The 22,696-nt window shown below is 40.8% G+C and overlaps 1 protein-coding gene across 3 annotated transcripts in view; it reads left to right on the top strand.

Moving 5' to 3' along the window:
- The window catches only part of PUS7 (pseudouridylate synthase 7 (putative)), a 42,562-nt gene that overhangs the window by 2,131 nt on the left and 17,735 nt on the right, over window positions 1-22,696 (top strand). The window contains exons 1-8 of one of the 3 annotated variants that reach the window (XM_012720706.1): window positions 287-373; window positions 5,677-6,109; window positions 7,811-7,895; window positions 8,030-8,131; window positions 10,656-10,800; window positions 15,573-15,590; window positions 17,076-17,187; window positions 18,915-18,992. In XM_012720706.1, the coding sequence (XP_012576160.1) occupies window positions 5,709-6,109; window positions 7,811-7,895; window positions 8,030-8,131; window positions 10,656-10,800; window positions 15,573-15,590; window positions 17,076-17,187; window positions 18,915-18,992 (941 nt within the window). In that variant the 5' untranslated portion in view covers window positions 287-373; window positions 5,677-5,708. Of the gene's footprint in view, window positions 1-286; window positions 374-5,676; window positions 6,110-7,810; window positions 7,896-8,029; window positions 8,132-10,655; window positions 10,801-15,572; window positions 15,591-17,075; window positions 17,188-18,914; window positions 18,993-22,696 lie in introns of those variants that run through there. The other 2 variants (XM_012720705.1, XM_004676918.2) reach the window with 2 other exon arrangements.

Here is a 22,696-nt window from a genome sequence, read left to right as displayed (position 1 = left end):
CCCAGCCGCGAGCTGAGCCTGCGGCGCGCCCGGGCGCCTCCATCATGGTTGGTGCCCGCAGAAACGGCTGGAGCCTGCCGGGGCTGGAGCTCCGGGGATGCCAGCCCCGCCCCCGGCTCCCGCTCTCGGGGCTGGTCGTCTGGGGCCGCCGCGCCCTCCCTCCTCCCCGCGGCGCTGTCCGCCGGAGGATTCCCTTTCTTTGCCCCAGATGCTTCCTAAACTCTTCCTCCCGGAAGAAAAAAACTGGCCTTTATCCCGAAGCCCTTTACAGCTCCCGTCCGTCCACAGGGTCCCGCCCACGTGCTTTCGTCCTGGTATCCACCGGTCACCACCTAACTGCGAACTTACTACTACGTGCCAGGAAGGCGCTCAGGTGATTGCTTACTTTGTATACATTTCCCGAGTGGAAGCGAACAGGTTGGGGAGTGTCCTCCCCAATCCTCTGTCCCTAGTGTGGAATGAGTAGAGGGAAGAAGTGCTTTCTGTGCGTGCCAAAGTGGACAGCCCTGCACTGAGTGGTTTAAAAGTGCATCTTAATTGCCGGAGCCAAGAAGTAGGCTTTGGAGAGTTTAGTTTTGCAAATATTTAGGCCTACAGTCAGTCCATTATTTTCCGAAAATAAGGATTACTAAAGACATTTGCTTGATGTGTCCGATCATCTGTTTAAAACGTGTGCCCCATCATCCATCGACCTTCAGAAGCCTTGTCCAGTGAGGGAGGTATCAAAAATCAAATTGTGGGCCCTCCCTGTTGGCGCAAGGGATTGGGACACAGCAATTGCAAGCGAGCCACAGCCGCTTACGTGAGAGTTCGATCCCCTGCCCCGGATGTGACCCACATGGCGAGGCAGACCTCTCCTGACCCGCCCGCTGCTCCCCTCAGCAGTGTACTTCTGCCATCTGCCTGTTCTGCTCCCCACTCTGTCTCTGGTGAAGCCTCTCACCACCCCTGCAACTCTGGCCTGTACCCCAGTTCTGTATGCATAAATAAATCAATTTTTTTAAAAAATCAAATTGTAAACATACCGAAAAGTGGAGGATACTAACCATTTTGTTCAGGCAAGTAGCCAATAGCCTGAACTTATTGATTGAATTGTCCCCAGAGTAGGAGAAATACTAACTGGTTGACCAACTTTGCTTCCAGTCTTGGCTCAAAAGCCACCTCCTTAGGCCTCACTAAAGAGCATCCTTATTCTGAATCCCCTTACTCTGTTCTGTTAAAGTTGTTACACTTACATGTTCTCAATTTTTTTTTTTTTTTGAATTTCTGGTGTAGCCTCAAGTACAACAGTAAGCTTACAAAGGACAGGGAATTATTCCTTTAACCCTAGTCCTGAGAATGGTGCCATACACAAGAGGTGTTCAGTAAGTATTTGTGCAGTGAAGGAATCTAATGGACTGAACGATTACGTGTTAAAATGTAGTGTGTGCTCTGCCCTAAAGAAAGTGTCTTTATTGGGAAAGCAAGAGAGGTTACTGGCAGGCTACTGAGGATGGAGAATAGATGCAGTTAAAAAAGTGGAAGTTGGCCCTCCCTGGTGGAGCAGCGGGTTAAAGCACTGCACTGAGAAGCTAAAGCCACTTTCGCATGAGTTCGATTCCCGCCTGCAGCCTGCCCCGGAGGAGACCACATGGCGAGGCAGACCTCTCCTGACCCCCCTGCTGCTCCCCTCAGCAGTGTACTTCGTAGATCTGCCTGTTCTGCTCCCCACTCTGTCTCTGGTGAGGCCTCTCCCCACCCCTGAGCTTCTGGCCTGTACCCCAATTCTGTATGCACAAATAAATCTAAAAAAAAAAAGTGGAAGTTGGGGCCCTCCTGGTGGCTCAGCACTAAGAAGCTAAAGCCACTTCAGCATGAGTTCGATCCCCACCCTGGAGGTGACTTACATGGTGGGGAGGGGGGCAGACTAATCCTGACGTTACCGCTGCTACCCTCAGCAGTTTACTTCATCACTCTGCCTGTTCTGCTCCCACTCTGTCTCTGGTGAATCCTTTCACCACCCCTGCACCTCTGGCCTGTTCCCCAGTTCTGTATGAATGAATAAATAAATCTTTAAAAAAAAAAGGTAACAACAAAAATAACAGTCATATAATAAGCTTTAAAAATGTATTAATGTTGTACTAAAATTTTAAAATAAGCTATTTTGTTGTGAGTTTAAAGTAAACTTATTGGTGAATCTAGTATCTTAATGAAAAATATTTTTAAATATTGTTAAAGTTGTGTTATTGCTAGTCATTTGGCTCTTTTGGAGTATAAAGGAAAGAAAACCAATTATTTTAGTATTCCTTCCAAAGAGTTGTGTCAGACTTCAAGTTAAATACCTATCAGGTTTCATTCTCTTCCTGGTTATGGAATCAAAGTCCTCTCGTCTATAGAGATTTGAAGTTTGAGACCATCATGGGTAGTGTATTTGTGCAGTATTTCTTTAAAAAAAATATTTGAATGCCATTTTTAAAAAACCCTCAAAACTGGGCCCCTCACCCCTCTCTTTTATTTTAAAGTTAGTCACTTTTTAAGACTGAGCGATTAGAATGCTTGGTTATGTATATTTGGGTTTTCCTGTACATAACTGATTTCCTTAGGCCTGTCACATAGGGGCAGGCAGGGTTATGTTTATCTTTCTAATTGAATTCTTTATAATTCAATTAGGATCATTGCTCACTCACTCTCATTCATTTGATAATACTGCTTTTCAGTCTTCTCATATATAGTTCCTGCTTATGAAAATGCTGTTAGTTTGACTTCTGCCTCTCCTCATCTGGAATTTTGCACAATTGTTCTAAGTAACTGTGTTCTCAGTTTCTACACCCACAGAACTTGGAAAAATAGATATTAAGTGATTTTTTAATCACTGGCTCTACATATACTTCAATAATTAATGTATCTGTAATAGGGCCATCAGCTAAAACAAATGAAAAGTGTGATTTCATTTGAAGCACAAAAGTAAGATCAGTGAGTATGTCTTTGCAATAAAATATATCAAGAAAAAGCCACTAGGGAATTATCCATGAGTATTAGGAAAAAGGTTATCAAAAAAGGCTAAAGGACTGTTTATTTGTACCGTTGGCAGGGCTTTGAGGGGCTCTTAAAAATTAAATGGTCTCTGGAGAAGAAAATCATATTTAATCATTAACTCAGAGAACTAAAGAGGCGAAAGAGGCTGTGTATGTTTTTGATTTTTTAACTTCCCCCTTCTGAGTAGTATGGGTCTTTGTGTAAACCATCCATAGTAAATATTAATGATCAACAATTTAGTAGGAGCAGCTGTTTCAGACTTTTAGCCAAATCATTGTTTTTTGATTTTTACGGAGGGAGAAAATGGCCTTAGTTAAATTACCTACTTAATACATGACAAAAGCTAGATCTGGCTCCAAGTCATACCGTACAGATCTGCAATAGAGATCTGAGGAGGGGAAAAGCAAGGAGTAGAAGGACAGTTTCAAGGGGGAGAACAAGCAAATGATGTCCAGATTGGGAAAGATGTCAGCCAGGGTCAGGATTGAATACGTACAGTTTTGGCACAAGGAAAGCATTGCTGACCTTTGAAGAAACCATTTCAGTGGTGTGTTCCATGCCAGGCAGATGTTTCATTGACTCTGAGGTATGGCACTGCCCTCCCAGGAATAAGGCCTGGCACAGGTGTACAGTAGTGCTGGGGAGTGTTGAGGCCTGTGTGTTGAGGCCTGTGTGTTCAGGGACTTCCCTTACGAGGGTTGCCATATTGAGGGGAATGATTGTAATACGCAGTTCTTATGAATATACTGGGTGGCAGTGTCAGAGGTGTCCATATTCTTTGTGAGTGACGAACATGACGTGGAGAAGACCGTGTTGGCTGAGGATGGCCAGGCAGTGCAAGGGCTGTCGTAAGAGAGGAATTACTGTGAATCTAGGAGATCTTCTCCACAAGCAACCAGGCACACAAATACACACAGGATTGGTTAATTAGTCAAAGTTCAGCACCCATCATGGAGCCAAAGGACTAGTGAGCAAGAGTGATGCGTGGTGGCTAAGAGTTCTTCAAAGTTTAGGGCACTTGAAGATACGGACTCTGGGTGCCTTGGTGTGGTGTAGTAACATACATCTGAAGAGGTGAGAACCTATACCCTGAATCATACATCGTGTTGCATGCCTAAGTCACCTCAAATAACAAAATACAATTAAAGAAAAAACAGTGATGAGGGAAGACACAGAGCTTTGGGTCTGGATCTCTCGTGTTTGAAAAAGGATGGGAGGGAGAGATACTGTGTTGCACTTTTATATTTTGTTTTTCAAAAAAAGAGAGCACAAAGGGGTTAAGTCTCAGGACTATGAAGCTATCACCAGCCACTGCAGCATGAGTTCCATCCCGCCAGGGAGGTGACCCACGTGGCTCAGCAGATCTCTCCTGTCTCACCCACTGTTCTCAGCAGTGTATTTCAGTATATCTGCCTGGCTGGTGAACCCTCTCACCCTCTGCCCCCGCACTTCTAGCCTACACCCCAGCTCTTGTATGCATAGATAAACAAATCTTTTTAAAATGCAGAGACATAGTTGGGTGAATGATATGGTGATGTCCCTGTGTTCCAGCAAGTGCTCATAGCCATTCTTACTTCAAATTTTCTCAACTCACCTCTCCGTTCACCATGGAGAAATTATTTTACATCACGTTTCCTGATTTTATTCTTTCTCAGGTTGTAAATCTAAAACATAAGGATCTTTTTCTAAATATAACCACAGTAACATCATTGTACTTTAAAAAGTTGACAGCATACCAGTGTCATCAAATACCCCTGGTGTTTTGTGTTGTAGACACTTTTTTTTTCTTTTTTTAAAGATTTATTTATTTATTCATACAGAACTGGGGTACAGGCAGAGATGCGGAGGGTGAGAGGCTTCACCAGAGACAGAGTGGGGAACAGAACAGGCAGATGGCCGAAGTACACTGCTGAGGGGAGCAGCGGGCGGGTCATGAGAGGTCTGCCGCGCTGTGTGGTTACCTCCAGGGCAGGCGGGAATCGAACTCATGCGGAAGTGGCTTAAGCTTCTTAGTGCTGTGCTTTAACCCGCTGTGCCACCAGCTTTTTTTTAATAATTGGTTTATTAAATCAATTCAAAGAATGATCCACCAATTTCATTGCTCTGTAGGCTTCTTTCTGTGTTTCCCTTTCTTTTTTCTCTTTCTATTTATTAGTTAAAGGGCCTGTGGCTTTATCTTCACATGTTCCACAACACTAAACATAGTCCCAGAGTTTCTACCTTGGGGAAAGAAGTAGTCCAGTGACTTTCAGCTTGCTTAGGAATCACAGATTCAGGGTCTCCCTGGTGGCGCAAGGGGTTGTCTCAGCACTGTCAGGTTATCACCAGCCACTGCAGCAGTAGTTCGAGCCCCTGTGACCCACATGGCACAGCAGACCTCTCCTGTCTTGCCCGCTGCTCCCCTCAGCAGTGTATTTCAGTAGATGTGCCTGTTCTGCTCCCCACTCTGTCTCTGGTGAGTGCTTTCAACCCCCACTTCCCATACCTCTGGCCTACATTGCAGTTTTTGTATGTATAAATAAATATTTTTTTAAAAGAGAATGCACGTGTTTTTAAGGTTTTAGTTGCTCACTGTCAAATTACACACAGAAGTGTTGTGCCTTTTTCTTTTTTCTTTTAATAGATGCAATCGTTACTTTTCTGTTTTCTTCCTTCCTGAAGGTTTTCTTAAATGTTTTCTTGGAGTCTTAAAAATGGAGATGACAGAAACAACAGGCATGTCTCTGAAACGTGGGTCCGTGGCTGTGGAAGATAATGACAGTGTGGCCTCAGCTGAGGAGGCAAAAAGACAGAAGATCTCTGAATGCTGCCTAACCAAAGGTCAAGACCGGCTAGAGAATGACTCTCTACCCAGCAGTGAAAAGGTACCCGGGCCACCTGAAGCTGTAAGTGCAGGAGAAGGTCGAAAGAATTCGAATGCTCAGTTGGAAGAAGAGGAAGAAGAGGAGGAAGATGGCCTTTCAGAGGAGGGTGAGGAGGAGGAGGAAGTTGAAAGCTTTGCTGATATGATGAAGCATGGACTAACTGAACTTGACGTAGGCATCACAAAGTTTGTAAGTTCTCATCAAGGATTCTCAGGAATCTTAAAAGAAAGGTAATGTTTTGTTTATGTGTGAAGTTGTTTAGTTAGGTTAGTTACTTTCTTTGGAAAGATCAGAAATACAGGCACAGCTGAACTCTTCCTGTGTTGCTGGTGGCTCCTCTTAGCAGTGTATTTCAATAAAGCTGCCATTTCTATTAAAAAAAGAAAGTTGGGGTCTCCCTGGGGGCTTAGGAGTTAAAGATACAGTACAGTCAAGCTATTGCTAGCCACTGCAACATGATCCCTGGCCGGAGAGGTGACCCACGTGGCTTACAGTCCTCTCCTGACCCGCCTGCTGCTCCTCTCAGCAGTGTATTTCATTTAAGTCCACCTGTTCTGCTCCCCACTCTGTCTCTGGTGAATCCTCTTGCACTTCTAGCCTGTACCCCATTTCTTATATGCATAAAAAATCTTAAACAGAAAGATATCAGTAGTATATTCTTTCATTTAGCTTTGTGTCCCTAAGGCTTCTTTACATTGATAGTCAAAAAGGAATAGAGGTAAAGGAGAGCTGCCTAAATCAAACCATTTAGACATAAAATGAGAAAAAAGAATTTTCCTGCATGCATTGTTAATATGTAAATGGTGTTGTTCATTTCTCTAAAATTACTTTTTTTTTTTGTTTTTAAATTATATATGTATACAAGAACTAGGACATAGACCAGGGTACAGGAGTGAGAGGATTCACAGAGAAAGAGGGGGAGGAGCAGAACTTGCTGAAACACACTGCTGAGGGGAACAGCAGTCAAGATAGGAGAGGTCTGCTGCGCCATGTGGGTCTGCTCTCTAGCCAGGATTTCTACTCATGCTGCAGTGTTGATATTGCTGACACATTAACCCCTGCACCATCAGGGAGGCCCTCTAAAATTATTTTAAATAGCTTCCGGTTTTTTTGTGGAATTTTTGTCTTGAAGTCATCAAGTCTTTCACCTGAATGTGCTACATCACAGAATTTAGGTGAATCTGGGTGTGAACCTGGCTTAACCACTACAGAGCAAGTTAATTATTCTGAACCTTATTAATCTCATCCCAAAAATTGGATCATAATAATATCACCAAGATTTTAAATAATGTGTGTATAGTAGTTAGCATAAGCTTTGGGATAGTCATAATAGATTTACTGAGTTAACATTTTATTAGCCATTTACTGTAATGTGTGTTTCACTATCAAACGATAGTATTAAGAAACCTCTATTTATGCATTTCTCTGGAAGAATGTCCTAGAAGCTCAGAGGATTTCTCTTTACATTCTGCTATAAAATTTGAGCCAAAGTGCGGGTACCATTGAGAAACCTGAAAAAAACTTCATGACTTAGTACTAAAAAAATTTTTTTAAAGATTTATTTACTTACATATACAGAGTTAGGGTACAGGCTAGCGGTGCAGGGCCAGTGAGATGATTCACCAGAGACAGAGTGGGGAGCAGAACAGGCAGATCAATGAAGTACACTGCTGAGGGGAGTAGCAGGCAGGTCAGGAGAGGTCTGTGGCACCATAGGGTCACCTCTGGGGCAGGCGGGGATCGAACTCATGTTGAAGTGGCTTTAGCTTCTTAGTGCTGTGCTTTAACCCACTGCGCCACCAGGGAGGGCTCTGGATTATTATTATTTCTTTTTAAGTCCTTGGTTTACACAATAGTAAGGACTACTTTCTGAAATTAACAGGAAACAGTGTATCAATGGCCTAAAAATTTGTGTGTTTTTTTTTAATCAGGTACTCTGACTTTGTTGTTCATGAAATAGGAAAAGATGGACAAATCAGCCACTTGGATGACTTGTCTGTCCCAGTGGATGACGAGGTAGGAACAGCTCTCCAACCAAAGCCACCTTCTGTATAAAAATAACATTTTCTAGAGGTTGTAGGAATACAGAGCTTTTACAGCCTGAACTCTATGAGTGTGACTCACTGGGGGTTCTTGTGGTTATTTTAAAGGATCCTTCAGAAGATGTATTTACGGTTTTGACAGCCGAAGAAAAGCAGCGTTTAGAAGAGCTCCAGCTTTTTAAAAATAAAGAAACGAGTGTTGCCATTGAGGTAAATAGTCCAAAAATATATGAAAATTCATTGCTGTTTCGGACTTTGCGTAGATACAAAACATTCGCTTTGCCCTATTTGATCTAAACAAGCAGTATGCTAACTAGTGTTTTTTATCATTGACAAATAATCAGCCAGATAAACTGGCCCAAAAAAAAAAATCTGTTGCTGATTTTTTTATTTGCCCACAAATCAATCCAAAGAATCTTTTATTTGGAACCACAGAATGACCATTTTATGACATAGCGTTGACCATAAAAAGACCACCACAGCCGGACCAACCTCTTGGTCTCAATTAGGGTCCAATTTGAGAGGGGAGGAATTATTTCTTCACTCAGCCTGTACCTAGTGCTTAAAGGGAGTGCTTAGCTACTAAGCACAGTAGTAAAAGTCTTCTTCTAAAGCTTGTTATTATGAAAACTATTTTTCTGAATTTGTGCTATTCAGTGGAATCATAACGTAAGCCATGTTTTTAAAAAATTTTAAATCTTCTAATAATGCAAATATAAAAAGAAAGATGAAATTTAATTTTTAAAATACTTTTAATGTACCCTAATACAAGTTACCATTTAAGTATAGAATCAGTATTTTGAAAATTACTGAGATGATTTACATCCCTTTCCCTCCTAAGTTTTCAGAATTCGGTGCTATTTTGCCTTTACAGCACATCTCAGTATAGAGTAGCCATATTTCAACTGCCGGGTTGCCACTGTGGCTGGTGACTACTACATGGGTTAGAACAGCTATAGGTAATGTCTGTAGCAGCACAAATGTGTTACAAGATTTTAAGAATATTCTAGCAACAGATTTTCGGAATTTCGTGTTAAATTCATTTCATTTTAACAAAGTACTAGATTCTGAATTGTCTGAAATTCCCCCTTTCATCACATCCAGTTATTAACAATTTAGTATAACTCTGCACAATTCATTATCTGCCTTCAATCTTCATCTCTTTCTCCTTATCAAAACTGCCCCCCAAAGTGTGTGATATTACTACTTAAAGGATCTACATTTACTGAACTTACACATAGACAAAATCTTAAGCAATGCCAAGGAAACAGTCCCTAAGAATTGTTCTGAGAACAGTCCGGGAGGCTGGTCCAGGTTCTCCTGTCTTACACAGTCCGGCAATGCATCTTAGCCTATAACATACATTTTCCTGCACAGATGGCAAGATTTACTGTTTTCCAAAAAGCTATACTTTGCCATCTACTGAAAGGTTTTACCTTTAAAGAGTATAAACCATTGATAAGTTTTCTGACTTGTAATGTGAGGACAAACTTTGTGAATCTTTGAGGTTTGAATATTTATTCGTTCATATAGACAGCTGTGATTCCAACTCACTGCTCTCAACAAATTCTGGATCTAGACTCTTTTTGATTTAACAAATTCTTTTGGTATTGCTAAGATATTGTTAAACTTAGCTAGGAGTAGTTACAGTACTTCTTGGTGTTTTTCAATTTGCAGGTTGTAATCAATTAGTTGGTCATGAAATCAGTTTAGTGGATTTAAACGTTTTGTTTGATGCAATAAGATAGAAAATAGCAGTGAATTGTGCATTATGAGAGCAAGTACTGCTTTGTAGATTTTTTCCTACAAAAAATATATAAAGGTGTGTGTGTGTGTGTTTCTGACTGCTGAATTGAGATGTGAAATGCACTCAAAAAATGAAAAATAGTCATGTACAGGTTTTCCTGCTACCCCAAAGTAGAATACTCCTATTTTGCATGATTTGGTAGGTTATTTTTAGGTCAGGGAATGCTATTACCACTAGTTGTTATAGAAAAACTTAAGCATTCCCAGGCCCAAAAAACATAACCTACGAAATCATTCCAAATAAGATTGCTCTATTTTGGGGTGGGAACAGGGGGAGATGTGTGTAACTAGTGAGTTTACAATTTCTTAATTTTTATTTTTCTCCTTTTTAACAACAAATGTAGTGGAACATCATTATAAAACAATTCAGTATAACATTCATTATAGGCAGTTGTAGTTTGAGCTCTTTGAGGGAATTGTGCTTCTGGCACATCAGAAGTGTCAGCTCCATTATATTTTTATCTCTGCACCCTGAGCTATTTGTCCAGTGGGATCTCTGAGAGGGAGCAGAGCCTCCGAGATTGGAGTGTCTGTATTGGGCGGCTCCAGAGTCAGTAGCCCGGATTTCAAATCTGGCCTTCCACACTTTAGCTGTGTAGTCTAAGACACAGTCCTTATTTCCCTGTTTTATTTTCTTCCTCTATAAAGAGATAACAATGGTGGCATGGCAAGGAGATGATGGGGATTAGATAAGATCACAGTGGGAAGTGTTTTACAATATACCTGACAGATGGACATGTTCAGAAAGCGGATTAAGATTTGCCATACTGTAAAGCTCTGAAAGGTTTCTAAAATCATGCCCATGTACTTCTGTCATTTCCCATAAAATGAGTTGTTTTTAATAACTTCTTAGTAGTATCATGCCCCCTTTTTTTAATGTTTATTAAAAACAATACGTTAACAGTATTATGATCTCTGTCTTTAATAGGTTGTCGAGGACACCAAAGAGAAAAGAACTGTCATCCATCAAGCTATCAAATCTCTATTTCCGGGATTAGAGACAAAAACAGAGGATAGAGAAGGGAAGAAATACATTGTAGCCTACCATGCAGCTGGAAAGAAGGCTTTGGCAAGTAAGTGTGTGCGTGACCCGGCATCCTCTCAGGCAGCGGTGAAAGTCAGACCCGCTCCTCATCCTCCTCGCCTGCTCATGCTCAAGGGCTGCCTCACAGCTGTCACCGAGGCTTCTGAGCAGCTAAATGATATTTCAGACACCAGAGCAATCCCGGACACTGGCGGGGGAGTCTGGTACTTGGTATGAGTACGGAGGTGCTGAGGTCACAGTGGTGCCTGAGCGAGATCCGCTCTGACACGCAGAGCCAGTGAGTAGCACTTCAAGAACACGGTGATGTTGCTTAATGAGGGAAAGAAAACTTTCAGATTAACCAAAAAATGTCACCTCTTCCAGTGGCATTTTTTTCTGCAAAGCCCCCATGTATTGAAAGAGTTGCTGCTTCCCACCCCTGTCGCCTTCATTCACACATGAAAAACATGCAATATATAGAATAACATTCCTGTGCCCAAACCTATTTTCTGTTGCATATCATTCATTTGCAGTGGACATGTTCTCAGTGAATCAGGTTGATGCTTCTGTTCTACTGTGTTTTCGATGGCCGTGGAAATTCCGATTTGTGTGTAACCAAAAGAGAAAAATTGGGGCTCATTCTTCTTTACCCGTCAGTTGAACAGATAAGATTATGATAAAATTAGAATAGGAAAAAGCTATTTCTTTGCCTTCTTTCCTTTCCAGTGATGGTTGCGATTAGAGAACAGTTATTTCTAGATGTATTTGTTAAAGCTATGAAAATTAAATAACACAAAGGAGTATTCACAGCATGAGGGCTGTCACTATTCTAGATTAATACTGTGAGTGAGTGAAGATTTAATTGTTTATAGCTATGCTTCTAGTGGAATGAGAGGGGAAAAGAAAAATAGGAGCAAAAGTGAGGCTTGCTGAGAAAATAATCTGATGAAATCAGTAAGTCTGGGCACGACACAGAAATGAGAAGTCTTGAGCAGTCAGGTAGCAGACCTCTCCTGTTTCACCCATTGCTCCCCTCAGCAGTATATTTCAGTAGATTCATCCTGTTCTGCTCCCCAATCTGTCTCTGGTAAATCCTCTCACCACGGGCACCTCTGGCCTGCACCCCAGTTCTTAGACACCTAAATAAATAAAAATAAATCTTTCAAAACAAACAAAAAAATTTGCAAGTAAGTTATTGACCTCCATGTGTGTGACATAGACCATGCGTCCCCATCTCCCGTTAGACATCTTTAGTAAAATACGAGCTTCCACTTTAAAAGGCAGGTCAGAGTGGGCTGATACTGGACAGGCATGTAAACCTCTTGAGGTGTTGTGGCGCCTTGTCAGTGACGAACTCGCTGCCCTCTGAATTGCTCCCCCCACCCCCACTGCACAGACCCAGACAGATACTCGAGGGCCTGCATTCCTTTATGGTTCTGGCTTCCCACCTGCCAGCTGAGCGTAGCTAAATGCTATTGGAAAAGTAGGGGGAATTGGTGCTCAGGGACTTGATTGTGGCCCTGAAATTAGACCTCAATGTGGGCTACCTTGCCTGGCACTTGAATGAATTAACTTTTAAAGCTTCACTGCAAAAAAAACAAAAAACAACAAAACAACAAAACATTTCATTTCAAAACTAAGTTGATCAAGTTTCTGGAGTATCTTTACTACGAAACCCTGGTACAAATAGTTACTGCTGGGTTATGTATGACCTAGCACTTGTGCAATACTTCTTACCTAATCTTTTCTCAAAAATAAACCATGCATCCTAAAACATAGGCATGATAGAGTCAAATTCATAGTGCCCAGACACCACAACTTAACCAACTGTTTTAACTCAGTGGTAATTTTGTGTGCCAAGTTGGTCTAAAGGACAAATGTAGTATTGTGACTCACCTAATGGTTATGTATTTGGACTTCATCCCTGGTTCTAGCAGAGAGCTTGTAAAACCCTTGGGATTACCTAGGTGAGGAACGGGGTAAAGGTGTATTTTGTTACATGCATGTGGAAATGTTTTGGTTGCAGGTAAGAATGAGGGCTGGCTGCCAGGAGAGCCACAGATTTGATTAAAAGGTTGGAATTTGTAGTCCCACCACTCTGACCTCAGGAGAATGAGAAGGGGCTGGAGGTTAAATCACTTGCCAGACACCAAATAATTTAATCAAACCATGCCTTTGTAATGAGACCTCTGAAAAATCCCTGAGTCTAGAGAGCTTCCAGGTGGTGAACACACGGAGATGTGTGATCAGCTTGGAGAGGGTGCGGAAGCAATTCGACCTTTCCCACTCCATCCCCTGTCCATGTCCATCCAGCAGCTCAGGAATTCTATCCTTTTAGAATAAGCTGGTAATCCTGTAAGTAAAAATGTATCTGAGTTCTGTGAGCCACTCTGGCAAATTAATTGAACTCAAGGAAGAAACATGGCACTTCAGATTTATAGCCAGTTGGTGGGAAGTGCAGGTCACCATATGGACTTAGGACCGGCATCTACGATGGGATGTGACTTTGGTCTTGGGAGGTTAAATCCTTGACCAGTGGGATCTGATGCTCTTTTCAAGTAGATAGTGTCAGAATTGAGCTGAATTGTAGGACACGCAGCTGCCTTCCCAAGGATTGCCTGCTAATGTGGGCAGACCACACACATGTTAAAATTGAGTACTCATTTAACAGGGAGTGTTGGTTGACTTACCAAAGTGTACGTATGGGATTTTTCTCAAAGTATCATGTTATTATTATAAAGTATGTAATCAGGTAAATTGATTTACATTTTGAGATAGTGTATGTTCCAGATTATTACTCATTCCAAATTATTCTAGGAATTTACTTTGTAAAGACTTGAGTAAACAAAAATTCTGCCCTGTGATATTTTTTGAAATGAATAATTCCCAAAAGGGGCACCTAGATCTAGGAATTCACAGAGACTTTTGGAGGAAGAGCCAGACAGATAAAAAGGAAATTGGGAGAAATCAGTGTTATGGAATCCATGGGAGAAGGGAAGTCCAGTAATCCAAGTGGCTAGCTGTGGGCATTTTTGTAGATAGGTCTAGCAAGATAAAAATTCTGAAACATGCCTGTCAGTTTAGTGAGACTGATAAGGAAAGAAAAGAGGTGTGGAGAGTAAAGGTAGAAATTCCAGGAGGAGAGTGATACGGATGGAGCAAGATCCCTGAGGAAGCTACAAGGCTGTTGTGTGTACAGGAGTGCAGTGAAATCACCTGGAATAAGAAGGAAAAATTTTCTGCATGTTCCCTCATCCTGTCATCCTCTCAAGCCATGCACATTTTCCTTCCTTATTCGGGAGAGCTCTGCTCATATGTGAATCTTCCTGAACATGGTTTTGTCTTTGATCTGTTTTCCATTTCTGAAAGATTGCAGTTGTCATATTGTATCCTGCGAAGAATACTCTCCAGTCCCCCAGCCTGATACTTCTTTGCATTCACATTTTAACTCAGAGCATTTAAAAATGTCTGAAAGTTATTTTAAATTCACTTAAATTGCAAAGTTGAATGTATGCTACTTAACATTCTTAGGAGTTGGGGGTTTATAACATCAAACAACTTGCCCAAAATAAATTAAGACTTACTGATTTTTCTTTTACTCAAAATATTCCTAGTTAAATCAATGCATATTCTTTCTATTCTGTATACTGAGCACACTTAAGTAAAAGTGAGTTTTTGCAGAGGAGATAATGGTATGCATGCTCACTGCTTGGAATTGCTAATAAAAGATGCATGCTTTGTAAGCCAAAACTCATATTCAGTTGTCATAGTTTCTCTTAAAGTAAAACAGCATTCAGTTTTTTAGTTTTGCAACTTCACTTATTTCTTGGCCATTATAGTTAATTGTGAATGTGCTGATTGACAGTTAAGGAAAAATACAGCTACAGTTCATCAACTTTTATCACAAGTATTTTTTTAACTTTTTATGGTGGCATTTACAAATAAGCACACAAAAATAAGGAAATAGTAGATTAAACCCCTGTGTACCCATCAACCATCTTCGAGGTTGTCAACATTTTTTTGTTGTTGTTTGATTTGCTCCTCTTAATTTTTTCCTGTTGGAGTATTTTAATGAAAATTCTACCTAGTATTTTATTTCACTCATAAATACTTCAATATGTACTTAACAGAGGGTGACTAAAAACCAAAACCATTATCACACAGTTTGTTAGTAATCTAATCCCCAGTTCATGTTAACTTTTTTCTTGATTGCCTCAATGAGATGATATATTCAGATAATGATCCAAACTTAGTCAGAACATTGATGATTAAGTCTCTTAAATCATTTCTAAAGTCTCTTTCAGTCTATAATTTAGAGAATTGTTTTCCATATTCATTGTTAAAATAAAAAACTAATTCAGCTCAGGAAAAGCATAAACACAGAAAAGCGCAAAACAATATTTACTTGCAGTCACACCATCAAAACATAAATACAAATAGCTTTCAGTGTATGTCCTCCTGTATTTTGAAATAAAATCTCTACATGGAAAAGTATTCTGGATCTAGTCTTAAAGCTTTTGTGACAGCATTGGAGTACAGACTGCAACATTGAGGGTGAGCTGACATGAGGGTGTGAAGGTGTTGAGACAGGGAGGCTTGTACCTGTAGGTGAGTTTTCTATTTGTTCACTGTTTGCCTCTGCGACATTCCATTGTTAATGTCTAAATGGCTGTGAACCCACCACATAACTACCAGGCGCGGTAGAAGTCCTCGGTGGAAACTTTCCATGCGATCATTTGCATGTTCACCTCTAAAGCACTTTAATAATATTATCAATTAAACATTGCTCTCTTGTGCTCTTTATGCTGTGCATTTGGACAGAGGTCAGAACTGCAGCAGGTAAGAGCGGTTGGCCTTTCATGCAGATAAAATGAAATGCCAATGGTTTTGTCCCGAGTGCTTAGTGTAGACAAATTCGCTTAACTGTAGTGAGCTGGAGGAAACACCAAATATGATATTCCTCTTCAAAATTCACTGAGGATGAGTGGTAAGGAATTCACACCAAGAGCCAAAGCAATACTTGTAAAACATTTCTGTCTGTGCCTGAAGACTCATTCATGTTTATCAGAGAGGAAAGCAATTCGATGTATACATGCTGTGGCTGTTTTCTGAGGTGGTTTAATGATTCTTTCATTTTTCACACTGTAGTTTAAATCACAAGTCTATTAAGCAGTGCTTTTTGCTTTTTCAAAGCCAGATGTACAAGTAACTGCAGTATTGGGAATTTCTTAAGCCTCTGAAGATAAAGGGTTTCTAAATTCATGTGGAAGGTTTATTTCATGGACAAAGACAAAGAAGATGACTTTTCAAGGGGTTGTGTAAACTGTTTTTGCACACTTTTTCTTCTGTGGACTTACAGGAATAAAAGTGAATTAGATGTTCTATTCAAATGACAATTTCATCTGTCATACAAGACTCGTGAATATAATTGTGTGATACCTGGGAAATGTACTGTGGCTTATATTTCCTCCCTGAAGTATTGATTTTTCAGAACACCCTTCAGGCTTTTCTGCTAAAATCTAAATCTGTGTATTATTTTAAATGTATATTTCTAGATAACAGTATAATTAAAATGTTCACTTTAAAGGATAATTTAAAAGTCAGGTTCTCCAAAGTTGTGAAAGGTTTGTCATTCTTCACAGAGTTAAACCATTACAAGGAACAGTAGCTCTAAAGTTAACATTTAATCTGGCTTCATTTCTTAAGTCCCCTTTTCCCCAAGAGTGACAGTCAGGCTTGACTGCCATTTGCACTCTTTGTCAGGTGGACTTTTGTGAACCAGCTGTTGTGAGTCTAACCTCTGTGATGGGAGTGGGCTTTGGGTTATCTAAATGTGTCCCTAGCTTTCTCTTATCCCTGCTTGGGCATCCAGCCTGTATGTGTGGACACCTGTTGAGAGGTGAGGCAGGACTTGGAGATTTCAGCATGATGCTTCCCTCTGGACTATGTAAAAATCAGCCCAGCTGCCAGACAGCTGCTTGTGGAGTCCTCTCTCTGAGCAGCGGCAGACTCTCTGCTCTCTGTGAAGATGGCTGGTCAGTTTTAGTCATTTGTCTCACAGCCAGCATATCCGCTTTGGATTTTAAACACAGATAGCTAACGTTAAATGTTTAATCACAAAAAGTGAAATACCTGTAGTCCACATGGCTGTAATCACTTATTAACCAGGATTTCCTGTCAAATTAGATCTGATTTCTCAACAAAAGATTCTCTAACAAAAAATGAATTTGAAGAGTATCAGAAAAGAGAAAAAAAAAAAAAACCAGATAGCTTTTGTTATGATATATGTATATATAATGTTTAATTGTTATTGTTGTTTTTAAGATCCAAGAAAACATTCTTGGCCAAAATCTAGGGGAAGTTACTGCCACTTTGTACTGTACAAAGAAAATAAAGACACCATGGATGCCATTAATGTCCTGTCCAAATATTTAAGGTTAGTATCTTGTTCTTGTAGCTCTACAGAATCAAAACACAGAAATTTACTTTCTTCTCTCCATGCTCATGAATAAGGAGTGAGAATATGGGAACACTGATTGACTGTCTTTCCTATTGCCCATGATTCAAGATGAAACTTCTTGAAGTAGTTGAGAGTTAGCAGTCCATCCAGCTGGAAATAAAAATGAACTTTCCAGCCTGAAAACCCAAACGTTGATGTGTTTACAGAGACACATCTCTGTTGGAAGGTCTTTATTTCTCAAGATTAACCATATTAAGAACTTAGAATCAGTCAGATTTTATCATAGGAATGTAAATACAATAGAGATGGGACCTCTGAGGTTGGCCCAGGTTCCAGAGATTTTTTTTATTTTTTTTTAAGAAATGGCTGTCTGGCCCTAAAGCAAACATGTATGCAATGCATATTCATGCTCTAATATATGCTTAACTCAAAAGATGGTACACAGTATATTCACTTGCTGTGGCTGCATAATAATGTTCATTCATTAAACAACAGGAATGACAATTCTCACAGTTCCAGAAGCTGAAAGTCCCAAGGTGAGGGTATTGACAGATTGGTTTTTTTCTGAGGGCTTTCTCTGGCTTACAGATAGTCACCTTGTCTTGTTTCCCATGGTGTGTTTACCTCTGGGGTCTCTTGTGTCCCCAAATTTCCTTTCTTAGAAGGACACCAGTCACACTGGATTAGTGCCCACCCTAAGGGTCTCATTTTAACTTGTCTTTTTAAAGGCTCAGTCTTCAGATAGTCATTTCCTGAGGTACTGGCAATGAGGCACCAGGGCTTTAATCTATGAATTTTTTTTTTTAAGATTTATTTTTTTAGAATTTATGTATACAAGAACTGGAGTACAGGCCAGAGGTACAGTGGTTGGGAGGATTCACCAGAGACAGAGTGGGGAGCAGAACAGGCAGATCCACTGAAATACACTGCTGAGGGGAGCAGAGGCAGGTGAGGAGAGGTCTGCTGAGCCATGTGGGTCACCTCCTGGGCTGGGGAATCGAACTTGAGTTACAGTGGGCAGTCTCGTAGTGTTGTGCTTTAAACCATTGCACCACAGGGGCCCATTTAATCGATGAATTTTAAGGAACTAAAATTCAGCTGATTGGACATAGTACCAGATTAAGCAACAATTTATTTTCCCCCAATTACTGGCTCCCTAGGAGAGAGTCATTGGTACTCTGTGCATTCCTGGAGCCCAGAAGAACAGGTCTAGGTGGATGGACAGTTGGTGGGAATTCCTCTGAGATCTGGCAATGGAGATTGCTCAGAGTCTGAGAAATCCTTCCTCATTTTTGTTCTCATTCATGCAGAACAGGTTTTATAAACTAAGTCAGTTAGCTTACGTATATGTTCCTATCTAAAGCATTGTGATCCTTGTCCTAGCATTTAGCTCTTTTACAGTAAGAGATAGACCATGTATTTGAGAAAAAAAATCACATTACTAACTTTTAGAAAATTAAAGAAACAAAAATGTCAACATGGTACCTTCCACCTTTAGAGTGCGTTTTTCTTTACCCTCAAACATTATAAGCTAGTGAATTGCATATGCTCAAAAGACAGTGCATGAGGCCTCTGTTAGGCTCTAAAATTTCTCATTCTGTCATTCGACTGTGATTTAAGTCTTTGTTTTGAGTGTTAGGTTATGCGAAAGGTGATTTCCTGATGGAATGTGACCTCAGATGGTTTTGTGTTTCTTTTAACAGAGTCAAGCCAAACATATTCTCCTACATGGGCACCAAAGACAAAAGGGCCATAACCGTGCAAGAGATCGCAGTTCTCAAGTAAGTGAGAGCACCCGCCGGCATTCACACTGTAGCGTCCTGGCGCCCCGTCAGAGTTCTCAGGTTGCCCGTTGGCAAATTTCCCTTTACCCAAAACATTCTTTTTCTATTTAACTCTTCTTGCTTATCTGTATTTTCTGATACATTAGTGTACTTTTTAAAGGATTTCAGTGGTGGGACAAGAAAAGAAGTGCTCCTTTTTTTCTCTTCATGCATTTTTAAATGTTATTTAAAAATTAATGAGAAAACAGGGAATGAGCACTTTCGTTTCACACTGGAGGTAGATAAGAAAGATCTCTGCTTTGAAGCAATTATAATTTAATGGAACAGATAGACAAATAAATTAAAATTTATCATAGAGGTGAGATAAATGCTAAAATAGAGATACACTGGGGGTGAGGGTAGACTTAACAAATCCAGAACTGGAGTGGGGGAGCAGGTAAAGCCAGGAAAGGCTTTTAGAAAATAGGCTACTGGAGTTTTAATCTGGACCCAGATTGCTTAGCCTCTCCACTATTAATTTTTGGGGTTCTTCCTTGTGGGGACTGTCCTGTGCATCATGGCACATTTAACAGCAGCCCTGGTCCTGCCCACCACATGTCAGTATTTCCACCCTCACCCACAGGGACAACAAAAACTCTTTACAGATATTGCCAAGTGTCCCCTGGGGGCAAAATTGCCCCTGACTGAGCAGGCTTATATTCTAGAAGGATGAGTAGGTATTTCCTGGTGCTGGTGAGGGTCTAGTTTCCTTTCTCCAAAGCAAGAAAAGAGCTTGTGAAAAAGACATTGAAGGGAACTGAGTAGCCTGACACATTTGATAGCTGGCAGGTACTTCAGTTTTGTGGGAAAATAACAAAAATAAGCCTTTGACGGCAGAGAGGACCCATGTCCTAAAGGTCCGTATCGGTCATGTTGAAGAACTTGGTCTTGACCATGATCTGAGCAGAAGGTTCTGTGTTGAAGCAGGTTTAGGAGTTGTGGGTAGGAGTAGGCAGATGGAGCTGGAGATCAGGGTGTTATTATTCTGGGGAGGGAGAATCAGTCACAGTGAAGGGAAGAGGGAAAGGATGAATTCACTAGCTATGTGACTTTCTTCTTAGTGTACTCCCAGAGGTAAGGAGTGATGGGAGGAAGAAATGAAGAGGCAGGAAAACACTTTGGGAGGACATGTGTATGGTTATTATCTTGAATGTGGTGACTGTCTCATGGTTCCATGTTAAAATGCAAGCATCTTGAATGTGTGCATATGTGTTAGCTGTACTACAATTTAAAGTAGTCTTTTATCAACACTTAAATACCTATATTTGCTTTTCATAAAGAATTTGAGGTGGTATTCCCCTTTACCAGACAGTAAACCTAAATCTGGCTTCTTTCCTACATTTTTTCTGATTCACTTGAAATAATTTTGAGGTTGAGCTTCGGGTTGCATCCTAATGGGTTTTCCAGTTTTTTCTTTCTTGACCTTGAGGTAATGTCATGGTGTTAGTGGTGAAGAGTAAAAGACTTCTCTCTATGACTTCGTACCAGTGAGTACAAATGTTGATATGTCTGAGAGGGAAGAAAAGGGAGTGCCTGAAGGGGAGTTCCCCTACCTACTGAGGGGCCTGTTTCTTTTCCTCACAGTAATACATGGAATGTGGCATTATCTTTGGAGAATGAAAGGGCAGGAATAGGGAAGGGGCCTTGAAAAGCATGTGATGATTTAGATAACCTCAGTGGGTAGTGGGCTTGTGGGCTTGCCAGAAAGTTCAGGGAAAACAGGGAGCAGCAATGGCATCCTCAAAAAAAATGGCACCTCATGACTTTGTTTTGCATTATATATGGTGATAGATATTGGAACATTCAGAGTGCAGTTATTTCTGTTTGTTCTTGGTCAGCCACCAGGTGTCATACTTGATCACATTGCTGCTCTGTCCTCATAAACTTCTGCCGCATTTATCATCTTCCTGTTACATTATTAAGAAACTACATTAGACACTTCGATGTTGGCCTTTGGAAAGCACATACACTTATCTGGCGGATGCAGGCTACACCCTTCTTTTGCTAAATGGACATAAAAGGCCAGGCAGGTTGGCCTTTCCCGTGAGAACTGGTGAACAGGATAAACCCACTCTGCCACTCAAGGACTTTCATTATTGCTGAATTGATCAGACGTTGCACTAGCAGCCTTTCTTTTTAACTTTATGTAACTCACGAGATCCACCTAGTAATTTTAGTAAGCTCTCAAGCAGGAACATTTAGAATGATTTGTTTCTTTTCCTGGCTCTTCCTTCCAGTCTCCTTTTTGGGCCAGGTCAGTATTTCCCTGACTTTGTTAATAAAGCTTTGTTGTAACATATGCTTAAGTTGGGGTCCTAATGTTAAAAAGTAAAATTTTGGTATTCTCAAGTTAGTCAGAGACTTTGCTGTGAATAAACCACAGCAACCAGAGGGCTTGATCCAGGGTCATCAGAATTAAAATACGAACAGTTGATAAAGATACCATCAACTTCATTCTCCTTGTTCCCAGGGATCCCCACCCCCCGGCCCCCATCCAAGATCTGAGTGTGGCTCTTGATTTCTGCCATGCCTGTAAGACTCAGAAATACTTGTATATGTTGTGTGTTCAAAAATAAACAATAGGATATTATCCAGCTATGAAAAGAAAAAGAATTAAGTACTGGTACATAGTGTAACATGGATGAATCTCAAAAATATAATGCTGAGGGCCATCTTGGGGGTGCAGCAGGTTAAATGACAGCACCAAGAAGCTGTCTGCAGCCACTGAAGCACCAGTTCGATCCCTGGCTGACTAGGGAGCTCACCCACATGGTGCAGCAGACCTCTCCTGACCCGCCCACTGCTCCCCTCATCAGTGTACTTCCTCAGTCTGCCTGTTCGGCTTCCCACTGTCTCTGGTGAATCCTCTCACCCCACACCTCTGGCCCACACCACAGCTCTTGTATGCATAAATTAATAAATCTTTTTTAAAAAGCACTCAGAAGACTATGTATGATTATATGAAATAACCTAAAAATCTCTATCTATAAGGAAACCTATAGGTTAGTGGTTGCCAAAGGCTGAAGGAGAGGGATGAGGGTGACTGCTTAATAGGTGTAGGGTTTCTTTTTGCATGAGGGGAATGTTTTCTATTAGATAATTGTGCCAATGAAAAGGATATACTAAAAAGCACTGAAGTGTACACTTTATAATGGTTAAAATGGTAAATTATATCTCAACAAAGAAAGAACAGAGCTGTGAGGTACTTGGTTATGAGAGAACAGTCTCTGGAATTATTCTCTGGGGCAGCCATGTTACATCTGATTACTTTTTTATCCTCCAGACAATTATCTTGTGCATTTCCCTAGCCATAGTTTAATACCACAAAGAGGTTCTATCTTCCTGTTCTTCGCGCAGTTCATTCTGAGCCTCTGTTTTCTGAATTGTTTAGGGTTTATTCCTGGGTAAATTCATGCCTTGTGTTCAGAAGTCAAGGGCCTTATGCCCTTAATTCTCCTGCACCTGCTTTTTTGAACAATTGGTTCAGGGCTGAACTAGTCCTAGACTCTGACTTGGACAGTGTTAAGTTCAGGGTTTGAACAGTGGATTGGGGTCGGGGTTTGTGGAGTAGAAACTCGGCACATTTCCCAATTTCTCTGACTGGCTTCCTATACTTTATATTTATTAATGGCACAATGACTTTTTTTTTCCTCAAGAAAAGG

This window comes from Condylura cristata, unplaced genomic scaffold (genome assembly GCF_000260355.1).
Source record: "Condylura cristata isolate star-nosed mole 26May11 unplaced genomic scaffold, ConCri1.0 scaffold00005, whole genome shotgun sequence".
NCBI classification, from domain to species: domain Eukaryota; kingdom Metazoa; phylum Chordata; class Mammalia; order Eulipotyphla; family Talpidae; genus Condylura; species Condylura cristata.
The sequence above is the reverse complement of the archived record's forward strand: the minus strand, read 5'-3'. Positions and strand labels throughout refer to the sequence as shown.